General features: G+C 54.8%; 2 protein-coding genes across 4 annotated transcripts in view; one reads left to right on the top strand and one right to left on the bottom strand.

Moving 5' to 3' along the window:
* PAPLN (papilin, proteoglycan like sulfated glycoprotein) overlaps positions 1-3,108 on the top strand; it is a 57,688-nt gene extending 54,580 nt beyond the window's left edge. The window contains exon 22 of the mRNA XM_038765596.1: positions 2,690-3,108. Coding sequence (XP_038621524.1) covers positions 2,690-3,020 — 331 coding nt within the window. The 3' untranslated portion in view covers positions 3,021-3,108. The remainder of the gene's footprint in view (positions 1-2,689) is intronic.
* Positions 3,109-6,647: 3,539 nt separating this feature from the next.
* The window catches only part of NUMB (NUMB endocytic adaptor protein), a 109,761-nt gene continuing 103,232 nt past the window's right edge, over positions 6,648-13,176 (bottom strand). For all 3 annotated transcript variants that reach the window (XM_038765850.1, XM_038765851.1, XM_038765852.1), the window contains 2 exons: positions 8,561-8,713; positions 6,648-7,439 (listed from right to left, as the gene is read on the bottom strand). In XM_038765850.1, the coding sequence (XP_038621778.1) occupies positions 6,985-7,439; positions 8,561-8,713 (608 nt within the window). In that variant the 3' untranslated portion in view covers positions 6,648-6,984. The remainder of the gene's footprint in view (positions 7,440-8,560; positions 8,714-13,176) is intronic.

Raw genomic sequence — 13,176 nt, 5'->3', positions numbered from 1 at the left:
AAGGTGTCGAGGCGGCGTCCAGCGTGTCGTCTCCTATTCCTCCTCCTCCGTGTCCGGTCCCCTCGGCAGGAACGGGCTCCTCGAGCGCTCAGTGCAGTGCCTGGCCTAGAGTAAATACTTAACAAATACCATTTTTTTTTTTTTAATATTATTTCGTACCTCCCCGAGCGCTCAGTGCAGTGCCTGGCACAGACTAAATACTTAACAAATACCATTTTTTAAAAAAACCATTATTTCGCATCTTCTCGAGCGCTCAGTGCAGATGCCTGGCGCAGAGTAAATACTTAATACCATTTCTTTTTTCAAAAAACATTATTTTGTGTCTCCCTGAGCGCTCAGTGCAGTGACTGGCACATAGTAAATACTTAACAAATACCATTTTTTTTTTTTAAATATTATTTCGTACCTCCCCGAGCGCTCAGTGCAGTGCCTGGCCCATAGCAAGCGCTTACGCGGTAGCGGAGTTAGCAGCGCGGTGGAGAAGGGGTCGAGGCGGCGTCCAGCGTGTCGTCTCCTATTCCTCCTCCTCCGTGTCCCGTCCCCTCGGCAGGAATGGGCTCCTTGAGCGCTCAGTGCAGTGCCTGGCCCAGAGTAAATACTTAATACCATTTTTTTTTTTTTAATATTATTTTGTACCTCCCCGAGCGCTCAGCGCAGTGCCTGGCACAGACTAAATACTTAACAAATACCATTTTTTAAAAAAACCATTATTTCGCATCTTCTCGAGCGCTCAGTGCAGTGCCTGGCGCAGAGTAAGTACTTAACAAATACCATTTCTTTTTTCAAAAAACATTATTTTGTGTCTCCTCGAGCGCTCAGTGCAGTGCCTGGCACAGAGTAAATACTTAATACCATTTTTTAAAAAAAAAACATTATTTCGCATCTTCTCGAGCACTCAGTGCAGTGCCTGGCGCAGAGTAAGTACTTAACAAATACCATTTCTTTTTTCAAAAAACATTATTTTGTGTCTCCTCGAGCGCTCAGTGCAGTGCCTGGCACAGACTAAGTACTTAACAAATACCATTTTTTTTTTAAAAACATTATTTCGCATCTTCTTGAGCACTCAGTGCAGTGCCTGGCGCAGAGTAAATACTTAAATACCATTTTTTTTTAAAAAAAACATTATTTTGTGTCCCCTTGAGCGCTCAGTGCAGTGCCTGGCACAGAGTAAATACTTAACAAATACCATTTTTTTTAAAAAAACCATTATTTCGCATCTTCTCGGGCACTCAGTGCAGTGCCTGGCACAGAGTAAATACTTAACAAATACCGTTTTTTAAAAAAACCATTATTTCGCATCTTCTCGAGCACTCAGTGCAGTGCCTGGCACAGAGTAAATACTTAAAAAATTCCATTTTTTTTTTAAATATTATTCTGTACCTCCTTGAGCGCTCAGTGCAGTGCCTGGCACAGACTAAGTACTTAACAAATACCATTTTTTAAAAAAAAAAACATTATTTCGCATCTTCTTGAGCACTCAGTGCAGTGCCTGGCACAGAGTAAATACTTAACAAATACCATTTTTTTTTTTAATATTATTTTGTACCTCCCCGAGCGCTCAGTGCCTGGCCTATAGTAAGCGCTTATGCAGTAGCGGAGTTAGCAGCGCGGTGGAGAAGGTGTCGAGGCGGCGTCCAGCGTGTCGTCTCCTATTCCTCCTCCTCCGTGTCCGGTCCCCTCGGCAGGAACGGGCTCCTCGAGCTCTCAGTGCAGTGCCTGGCCCAGAGTAAATACTTAATACCATTTTTTTTTTAATATTATTTTGTACCTCCCCGAGCGCTCAGTGCAGTGCCTGGCACAGACTAAATACTTAACAGATACCATTTTTTAAAAAAACCATTATTTCGTATCTTCTCGAGCACTCAGTGCAGTGCCTGGCGCAGAGTAAATACTTAACAAATACCATTTTTTTTGTTAAAACCATTATTTTGTACCTCCACAAGCGCTCAGTGCAGTGCGGGGCACAGACTAAATACTTAACAAATACCATTTTTTAAAAAAACCATTATTTCGCATCTTCTCGAGCACTCAGTGCAGTGCCTGGCACAGAGTAAATACTTAACAAATACCATTTTTTTTTAAAAAAACATTATTTTGTGTCCCCTTGAGTGCTCAGTGCAGTGCCTGGCACATAGTAAATACTTAACAAATACCATTTTTTTTTTTAAATATTATTTTGTACCTCCCCGAGCGCTCAGTGCCTGGCCTATAGTAAGCGCTTACGCGGTAGCGGAGTTAGCAGTGCGGTGGAGAAGGTGTCGAGGCGGCGTCCAGCGTGTCGTCTCCTATTCCTCCTCCTCCGTGTCCGGTCCCCTCGGCAGGAACGGGCTCCTCGAGCGCTCAGTGCAGTGCCTGGCACATAGTAAATACTTAACAAATACCATTTTTTTTAAAAAAATATTATTTTCTACCTCCTTGAGTGCTCAGTGCAGTGCCTGGCCTATAGCAAGCGCTTACGCAGTAGCGGAGTTAGCAGCGCGGTGGAGAAGGTGTCGAGGCGGCGTCCAGCCTGTCGTCTCCTATTCCTCCTCCTCCGTGTCCGGTCCCCTGGGCAGGAACGGGCTCCTCGAGCGCTCAGTACAGTGCCTGGCCCATAGCAAGCGCTTACCCAGTAGCGGAATTAGCGAGGCGGCGTCCAGCGTGTCGTCTCCTATTCCTCCTCCTCCTCCGTGTCCGGTCCCCTCGGCAGGAACGGGGTCCCGCTGCGCGGGGACGGCCGGCGCGTCCACCTGTCTCCCGAGGGCGTCCTGCTGGTGCGCGGCAGCCGGCCCGGGGACGGGGGCTCCTACACGTGCAGCGCCTACCGCGGGAGCCGGGCGGTCAGCGGCCGGACGGAGGTGGCGGTGGTGCGGCCGGGGCCCGAGGAGCCGGGCCGGGACTGCGCGGACCACCCGGAGCTGGCCAACTGCGACCTGATCCTGCGGGCCCAGCTGTGCGGCGTCCAGTACTACGCCAGCTTCTGCTGCGCCAGCTGCTCGGGCGGCCCGGCGCGGCTCCGGCCCGTGTGGCGGCCGGCCTGACCGGCCGCGCGCCTGGGGTCCCGCGCCGGACTCCCCTCATCACCGGCAATCGTATTTACCGGGCGCTTACCGTGGGCGGAGCACTGGACTGAGCGCTTGGGAAGTCCAAGTCGGCATCATCATCATCAATCGTCTTGATTGAGCGCTTACTATGTGCAGAGCACTGGACTAAGTGCTTGGGAAGTCCAAGTTGGCAACATATAGAGACGGTCCCTACCCAAAAACTCTCCCGTTTGACCGACTGGACTCGTTATAATAATAATGGCATTCGTTAAGCGCTTACTACGTGCAAAAGCGCTGTTCTAAGTCCAAGTTGGCAACATATAGGACCCAAAAACCCTCCCAAGCGCTTAGTACAGTGCTCCGCGCTCGATGCGTCCGCTTGACCGGCTGGACTCGTTACGATGATAATGGCATTTGGTAGGCGCTTACTACATGCGCTAAGCGCTGGGGGGGGGACACACAAGGTGATCAGGTTGTCCCACGGGGGGCTCACAGTCTTAATCCCCATTTTACAGAGGAGGGAACTGAGGCACAGAGAAGTGAAGTGACTTTGCCCAAAGTCAGCCGATAAGTGGCGGAGCGGGGATTCGAACCCATGCCTGTGCTCCTTCATCGTCATCAATCGTATTTATTGAGCGCTTACTATGTGCAGAGCACTGGACTAAGCGCTTGGGAAGTCCAAGTTGGCAACATATAGAGACGGTCCCTACCCAAAAACTCTCCCATTTGACCGACTGGACTCGTTATAATAATAATGGCATTCGTTAAGCGCTTACTACGTGCAAAAGCGCTGTTCTAAGTCCAAGTTGGCAACATATAGGACCCAAAAACCCTCCCAAGCGCTTAGTACAGTGCTCCGCGCTCGATGCGTCCGCTTGACCGGCTGGACTCGTTATGATGATAATGGCATTTGGTAGGTGCTTACTACATGCGCTAAGCGCTGGGGGGGGGACACACAAGGTGATCAGGTTGTCCCACGGGGGGGTTCACAGTCTTAATCCCCATTTTACAGAGGAGGGAACTGAGGCACAGAGAAGTTGTGACTTGCCCAAAGTCAGCCGATAAGTGGCGGAGCGGGGATTCGAACCCATGCCCGTGCTCCTTCATCATCATCAATCGTATTGATTGAGCGCTTACTATGTGCAGAGCACTGGACTAAGCGCTTGGGAAGTCCAAGTTGGCAACATATAGAGACGGTCCCTACCCAAAAACTCTCCCACTCGATACGTCCGTTTGACCGACTGGACTCGTTATAATAATAATGGCATTCGTTAAGCGCTTACTACGTGCAAAAGCGCTGTTCTAAGTCCAAGTTGGCAACATATAAGGACACAAAAACCCTCCCAAGCGCTTAGTACAGTGCTCCGCGCTCGATGCGTCCGCTTGACCGGCTGGACTCGTTACGATGATAATGGCATTTGGTAGGCGCTTACTACATGCGCTAAGCGCTGGGGGGGGACACACAAGGTGATCAGGTTGTCCCACGGGGGGCTCACAGTCTTAATCCCCATTTTACAGGGGAGGGAACTGAGGCACAGAGAAGTGAAGTGACTTGGCCCAAAGTCAGCCGATAAGTGGCGGAGCGGGGATTCGAACCCATGCCCGTGCTCCTTCATCGTCATCAATCGTATTTATTGAGCGCTTACTGGGTGCAGAGCGCTGTACTAAGCTCCTTCCACTGAGCCACGCTGCTTCTCCTCGTTAGGGGCGAGGCTACCGACTCCGTCGCGTTGGACCCTCCCAAGCGCTCAGCACAGGGGAAGCAGCGTGGGACGTGGGAGGCGGAGGCCGTGGGTTCGAATCCCCGCTCCGCCCCTTGTCCGCTGTGTGACTTTGGGCAGGTCACTTCGATTCTCTGGGCCTCAGTGCCCTCATCTGTCAAATGAGAAGCAGAAGCAGCGTGGCTCAGAGGGAAGAGCGCGGGCTCGGGAGTCACAGGCCATGGGTTCGAGTCCCACCTCCCCCACATGTCTGCTTTGTGACCTTGGGCAAGTCACTTCGATTCTCTGGGCCTCAGTTCCCTCATCTGTCAAATGAGAAGCAGAAGCAGCGTGGCTCAGAGGGAAGAGCGCGGGCTCGGGAGTCACAGGCCATGGGTTCGAGTCCCACCTCCCCCACATGTCTGCTTTGTGACCTTGGGCAAGTCACTTCGATTCTCTGGGCCTCAGTTCCCTCATCTGTCAAATGAGAAGCAGAAGCAGCGTGGCTCAGTGGGAAGAGCGCGGGCTTGGGAGTCACAGGCCATGGGTTCGAGTCCCGCCTCCCCCACCTGTCTGCTGTGTGACTTTGGGCAAGCCACTTCCCTTCTCTGGGCCTCAATTCCCTCATCTGGAAAATGGGGATTTAAAACTGTGAGCCCCCTGTGGGCCAACCTGATCGCCTTGTGTCCCCCCCCGGCGCTTAGAACAGTGCTTGGCACATAGTAAGCGCTTAGGAAACGCCATCATTATTATTATTATCTGCTGGCACGCCCGTTGGCGCTGCCCGAACCCACAGCCCATCCCCGCCCCGCCTGCATGCTCGCGTCTAGTTGTGGTCTCCGTTGAGCGCTTACTACGCGCCAGGCACCGTACTGAGCACCGGGGTCGAGAGGAGCCGATCGGGGCGGACGCGGTCCCCGTCCCCTCCACGGGCCTCCCCGACATTTTCCAGATGCCCGGAGAGGCGAAGCGGGATTAGAACCCAGGGCTCTGGCCCCCGTTGGCTCCCGCGTTCCCCGCCCGCCGCGCACGAGCACACACGGACCCAGAAACGTGAGGTGACTACGTTACCGTGGAAAGACCAGCCCCGTAACGCCGCGGCTTCTACCACCAACATTTATTTCTGTTAAAGCAGATTATAAATCATCAGTACAAATATATATATATATATGTGTATGTATATATATATATGTATAGAACTTACATCTGATCGTAAGGCCAACGTTTAAAAGTAAAATGAGATGGGCGTTTCACGTTACCACCCGGGGTGGGCCCGGGAAGTTCGCTAACTAAACTGGAGATCAGACATGAAGGGCCTGCCCGCCCGTCGCCCCCCACCCCGAGTCCCCGGAAAACAGAAAGGTAAAAAATCGAGACCCCGGTGACAAGGATGACGCGGTGAAGGGCCGATCCCGGTCACCGTCACGGTAGTGTTAAAAACAACGGAAAGATTAAGACGAGGCGACCGCGGCACAGACGTGGGGAGAAAATAAGAAAAGGGAGAGACACGCCGTCCGCCGACTTCACGCCTCCGTCGCTTCCGCAGAGAAGGGCGCCGCGGCCGCGCCCCGTCCTGAAAACTGCCGTGTCCCGCGCCCCCCGAACCTCCTCTTCGCACCCCCTTTCCGGCTTCTGCTTCGAGCCGACGATAAATCCATCTTATGTACAACTTCTTCCAGCTGCAGAAAACCCCTCCAGCTTTGGCAAGATTACTTACACCTCAAACACCTGCTCATTACGGAGAACGATTTAAAATAGTCTAAAGGCATAAAAATAAAGATTTTGGCATTATTCATATATAATATATATAACATATGGGTGTGTGCGTATATATATATATAGATATATATATATACCGTTCATCAAAATGGAAGGTCCACCCCGTTTCCCCACCCTCTCCCCCCCACCCCCCAGCTTGGCCCTCCTCCCAGCTGGTCCCCAGCCCCAAGTGACTACTGGTCCTCCTTCCCGGGCGGCTACGAGCGGCCGGCCCGAGGGGGTCCGCGCTTCTTTGTTCCCATTTGGCATCGCGGGGGCCGGCTCCCGTCCCCATTTTTCCCCATGACAGGGTGGGGGGGGGAAATCGAGGCAGGGGGCGGGAGGGGCGAAGCCCCACCATTTGTCCAACCCACAGGCAGGCCCCTATGTCCCCAGCTCCCTGGCCCGGTGACCGAACCCGCCGGGAAAGAGAGGGTCGGCCCCCCACCCCCCCGGCCTGCCCGGGGCCAGCAAATGCCGGCGAGAGCCGCCCACCCCCGGGCTCAGAGTTCGATCTCAAACGTCTTCTGCAGGTCGCTGGAGAACGGGTTGGTGGGCGAGGGGTTGGCCAGCTGCTTGGCCTGGCTCTCCAAGGCGGCCCACTGGGCCTCGAACGGGTCGACGGGCGGGTCCCCGGCCGTCCGCCACGGCCGCCCGCCGTCCAGCCCGTCGGGGGCCGCCGAGCCATTGGGCTGCCGGGCCGGGGGTCCCGAGGCCCGGGGGAAGGGGGCCGGGTGCGGCGGGCCGGCGGGGCCGAAGACGTTGGCCGCCATCGGCAAGCCCAGCCCGTTGGCCACCGGGGAGGGCCGGGCGGGGCCGAAGGCCGGTGCCGGCGGGTGGGCCCGCACCGTCTTGGACACCTCCTCCAGCCAGCGGTCCGCTTCCGAGGGCGTGCGCCGGTGAGCCCACTGCGGGACGCCGGGGGCCGCGGCTCCGGACGGGGGCCCCCACTCCGGGCCTGGAGCAGAGACAACGCGCCACCGGAAAAGTCGCGGGGTTTCCGAAGCCCTCGCTCCGCGCCGGGCACCGCGCCAAGCGCCGGGGCGGGGACCGGCTGAGCGGGGGGCAGGGGAGGGAACCGAGGCCCGGACGGGTGAAGCGGCCCGCCCGAGGTCTCACGGCGGACAAGGGCGGAGCCGGGGTTAGGACACCCGGGCCCAGGCTCTAGCCACCGGGCCGCCCCGCTTCTCCGCTTAAATCCCTCCCCGGTTCACTTTCCCTGCGTGTCGCGGCATCGGCGGCACCGAGCAGGCACTCGGGGAATAACGCCGATTGATCGGTCGGCTGATTTTGACCGAGGCCCAGAGCCCGAGTCCCCCCAGCAGACCGCCGGCGTCACCGGGATTGGAACCCGGCTCCTTCCGACTCCCGGGCGACGCTGCTTCGCCGCTCCTTTCCCCTCCCTCGCACGCTTTCGCGGTGTCTAGAGGCGGTCACGGCACACGGTAAGCGCTCAGTAAATACCATCGCCCCCCGACCCCCCGACAGCCTCTGCTATAAAGGGTGGGGGGCTGGGGAGAATTGGGGGGCTGAAGAGCAGAGATCTCTGGCTGTCTCTGGTGAGGTGGGAAGCAGCATGGCCTAGTGGCTACGGTAGGTCATGGGTTCTAATCCCGGCTTCGACCCTTAATAATAATAATAATGATGGCATTTGTTAAGCGCTTACTATGTGCAGAGCACTGTTCTATGCACTGGGGGGGGGATACAAGGTGATCAAGTTGTCCCACGTGGGGCTCACGGTCTTAATCCCCATTTTACAGATGAGGTAACTGAGAGAAGTGAAGTCACACAGCAGACAGGTGGTGGAGCCGGGATTCGAACCCGTGACCCCCGGGCTCTTCCCGCTGAGCCGCGCTGCTTCTCTGTAAGCTGCCCCTTGTCAGCTGTGCGACTTGGGCAAGCCGCTTCACTTCTCCGGGCCCCAGTGACCTCATCCGTGCGACGGGGATGGAGGCCGTGGGCCCCACGTGGGACAGGGACCGTGTCCGACCCGACGAGCTTGGGTCCGGCCCGGCGCCCACCACACAGTACCGAGCACAAGGCCAAGGGCCGGGAGGAGGAGGAGGAGAAGCCACCCACCTTGGAATGTGGCAGACGCCGGGAGACCCCCGGCCGGAGCCGCTTTGGTCATGGGGGCCGAGGAGAAGGGGTCTTCGGGCGGGAGGCTGAAGGCGCTGGTGATCTGGGAGCACAGCGAACTGATGCTCTCCCCTTCCCCCTCCATCTCGGGCACTGCGGGGGCAGAGAAATCCGGCAGTCAGCAACGCCTAACGACCGTCGGCGAGCAGGGCACTGGACGAGGGCCGCCGGGCGAGCCCGATGCCACCGAATCGGCCGTAACCGCCTCGCGGCCTAGCCGCGGAGCCAGACGGGCAGAGACGAGCGTTCGACGTGGGTTTTTTTCCCGCTTCACGGCACCTGTTAAGCCCTTCCTACGGGCCAGGGACCGTACCGAGCGCGCCGGAGCCGATCTGGTCCGACACGGTCCCGATCCCCCATTTTACGGGCGCCGTGACCGAGGCCTGCGAAGTGACTCGGTTGAGTCACTCGGTCGTATTTATTGAGCGCTTACTGTGTGCAGCGCACCGGACTAAGCGCTTGGAAAGTACAATTCGGCAACAGATGGAGACAATCCCTACCCAACAGCGGGCTCACAGTCTAGAAGAGGGAGACAAACAACAACACAAAACAAGTAGAGAGGCATCAATACCATCAAAATAGATAGAATTATAGCTACATACACATCATTAATAAAATAAATAGAATAATAAAAATGCACAAATACTAATAATAATAATAATGATGATATTTGTTAAGTGCTTACTATGCTGTTCTAAGTGCTGGGGAGGGATGCAAGGTATATGGGGCTCACAGCCTTAATCCCCACTGTACAGATGAGGCAACCGAGGCTCACAGAAGTGACTTGCCCAAAGTCACACAGCAGACAACATCACATTTAACTTCTCTGAGCCTCAGTTACCCCATCTGCACAGCGGGGTCTGCCCAAAGTCACACAGCAGACGTCACATCGCACTCTACGAGGAGCAGGGCCGGAATTAGAACCCGGGTCCTTCCGATTCCTAGGCCCGGGCTCTGCCCACTAGGCCACGCTACTTTCCGACCGAAACCGAGCCCTCTTTTGGGACGGGAGCCCGGGCAGGCCAGCCTCCGGATCACCACTGTCCACCTTGTCAATAGAATCCATCAATCAATCGATCCATCGCTGGTATTTACTGAGCGCTTACTATGTGCAAGGCACAGAAGAAGAATGATGATGACCAACAGGGCACCTATTCAGTGCTTCGTAGCTGTCAAGCATTCATTCAATCGTCTTTATTGACTGCCAGGAACACAGGCAGTGTGGGCTAGTAGATAGAGCCCGGGCCTGGGAATCAGAAAGGCCTGGGTTCTAATCCTCCCCTCCGCCACTTGTCTTCGGGGTGACCTTGAGCGAGCTGCTTCACTTCTCTGGGCCTCACTTACGTCATCTAGAAAATGGGGATTAAGATAGTGAAACTCATGTGAGGCAGGGACTGTGTCCAACCTGATTAGCCTGGACCCGCCCCGGGTGCTTAGAACAGAGCCTGGCACACAGTAAGCACTAAATCATCATCAATCGTATTTATTGAGCGCTTACTGTGTGCACAGCACTGTACTAAGCGCTTGGGAAGTACAAGTTGGCAACATATAGAGACAGTCCCTACCCAATAGTGGGCTCACGGTCTTAAATGCCATCAGAAAAAAAACCTGTTCAAATAAATACCATTAGAAGCTCATCATGGTGGACACAGCCCCTGTCCCACATGGGGCTCACGGTCTCCATCCCCATTTTCCAGGCGAGGGAACTGAGGCCCAGAGGAGTGAAGTGACTTGCCCAAGGTCACCCGGCAGACAAGGGGCGGAGCCGGGATGAGAATCCTGGTCCACCTGACTCCCGGGCGCTACCCACTAGGCCATGCTACTTCTCGGTTTCCTCCCCCAGCACCCTGGGGCAGGTTCCGGGTGTCCAAGCAGTCGGCGGTATGTATTGAGCGCTGACCGTGTGTGCGGATTAGGACCATAAACACCACACGGGACAGGGACTGTGTCCAACCCAATTTGCTTGTCTCCGCCCCAGCGCTTAGTACAGTACCTGCCACATAGTAAGTGCTGAACAAATACCACAATTATTAGCATTCTTATTATTTCAACAATAAACAGAGCCTTCCCCGGCCCACGGTGAGTTTATTCATTCTTTTGATGGTATTTAATGAGCACTTACTATGTGCAGAGCACTGTACTCGGCGCTTGGGAGAGTCCAACAGAACAATAAATCGACCCTTTCCCTGCCTCCAATAAGCCTATTCATTCCTTTGATCGTATTTCTCCTCTAGACCGTGTTATGTCATAGTCTCCCCACAAAACTCCAGTGGTTGCTCATCCACCTCCACAACAAAGAAAAACTCTTCACTTTCATTCAATGGTATTTACTGAGGCGCTTACGGTGTGCAGAGCACTGTACTAAGCACTCTCACCACTGGCTTTAAAGCAATCCGTTACCTTGCCCCCTCCTACCTCACTTCTCTCCTATGACAACCCAGCCCGCACAGATCGCTCAACTAATGCCAATCTAGTCACGGTACCTCCATCTCAATCAATCAATCAATCATATTTACTGAGCGCTTACTGTGTGCGGAGCACTGTACTAAGCACTTGGGAAGTACAAGTTGGCAACATATAGAGACGGTCCCTACCCAACAGTGGGCTCACAGTCTAGAAGGGGAAGACAGAGAACAAAACAAAACATATTAACAACATAAAATAGACTAGATATGCACAAGTAAAATAAATAGAGTAATAAATATGTACAAACATATATACACATATACAGGTGCTGTGGGGAAGGGAAGGAGGTAAGGCGGGGGGATGGAGAGGGGAAGGAGGGGGAGAGGAAGGAGGGGGCTCAGTCTGGGAAGGCCTCCTGGAGGAGGTGAGCTCTCAGTAAGGCCTTGAAGGGAGGAAGAGAGCTAGCTTGGCGGATGTGGGGAGGGAGGGCATTCCAGGCCTGGGGGATGACGTGGGCCGGGGGTCGATGGCGGGACAGGCGAGAACGAGGTACGGTGAGGAGATTAGCGGCGGAGGAGCGGAGGGTGCGGGCTGGGCTGGAGAAGGAGAGAAGGGAGGTGAGGTAGGAGGGGGCGAGGGGATGGACAGCCTTGAAGCCCAGGGTGAGGAGTTTCTGCCTGATGCGTAGGTTGATTGGTAGCCACTGGAGATTTTTGAGGAGGGGAGTAACATGCCCAGAGTGTTTCTGGACAAAGACAATCCGGGCAGCGGCGTGAAGTATGGATTGAAGTGGGGAGAGACACGAGGATGGGAGATCAGAGAGAAGGCTGATGCAGTAGTCCAGACGGGATAGGATGAGAGCTTGAACGAGCAGGGTAGCGGTTTGGATGTAGAGGAAAGGGCGGATCTTGGCAATGTTGCGGAGCTGAGACCGGCAGGTTTTGGTGATGGATTGGATGTGAGGGGTGAACGAAAGAGCGGAGTCGAGGATGACACCAAGGTTGTGGGCTTGTGAGACGGGAAGGATGGTAGTGCCGTCAACAGTGATGGGAAAGTCAGGGAGAGGGCAGGGTTTGGGAGGGAAGACAAGGAGTTCAGTCTTGGACATGCTGAGTTTTAGGTGGTGGGAAGACATCCAGATGGAGATGTCCTGAAGGCAGGAGGAGATGCAAGCCTGGAGGGAGGGGGAGAGAACAGGGGCAGAGATGTAGATTTGGGTGTCATCAGCGTAGAGATGACAGTTGAAGCCGTGGGAGCAAATGAGGTCACCGAGGAAGTGAGTGTAGATCGAGAACAGAAGGGGACCCAGAACTGAACCTTGAAGAACCCCTACAGTAAGGGGATGGGAGGGGGAGGAGGAGCCCTCAAAAGAGACTGAGAATGAACGACCGGAGAGATAAGAGGAGAACCAGGAGAGGACGGAGTCTGTGAAGCCAAGGTTGGATAGCGTGTTGAGGAGAAGGGGGTGGTCCACAGTGTCGAAGGCAGCTGAGAGGTCGAGGATGGAGTAGGAGCTGTTGGATTTGGCAAGAAGGAGATCATTGGTGACCTTTGAGAGGGCAGTTTCAGTGGAGTGTAGGGGACGGAAGCCAGATTGGAGGGGGGTCGAGGGGAGAGTTAACATTGAGGAATTTGAGGCAGCGAATGTAGACGACTCGTTCGAGGAGTTTGGAAAGGAATGGTAGAAGGGAGATAGGGAGATAACTAGAAGGGGAGGTGGGGTCAAGAGAGGGTTTTTTTAGGATGAGAGAGACATGGGCATGTTTGAAGGCAGAGGGGAAGGAACCAGTGGAGAGTGGGCGGTTGAAGATGGAAGTTTAGGAGGGGAGAAGGGACGGAGTGATTTCATGAGATGAGAGGGAATGGGGTAAGAAGCACAGGTGGCCGGAGTAGCACTTGAGAGGAGGGAGGAGAGCTCCTCCGAGGATACTGCTGGGAAGGATGGGAGAGTAGCAGAGAGTGTTGAGAGCTGGGGGGTTGGAGAAGTGGGGGGGAGTGAGTTTGGGGAGGTCAGCCCTGATGGATTTAATTTTATTAATGAAGTAGGAGGCCAGATCGTTGGGGGTGAGGGAAGGAGGAGGGGGAGGAACCGGGGGCCTGAGAAGGGAGTTGAATGTACGGAAGAGCTGACGGGGATGATGGGCATGGGT

This window comes from Tachyglossus aculeatus, chromosome 23, assembly GCF_015852505.1.
Source record: "Tachyglossus aculeatus isolate mTacAcu1 chromosome 23, mTacAcu1.pri, whole genome shotgun sequence".
Taxonomy (NCBI): Eukaryota; Metazoa; Chordata; class Mammalia; order Monotremata; family Tachyglossidae; genus Tachyglossus; species Tachyglossus aculeatus.
The sequence above is the reverse complement of the archived record's forward strand: the minus strand, read 5'-3'. Positions and strand labels throughout refer to the sequence as shown.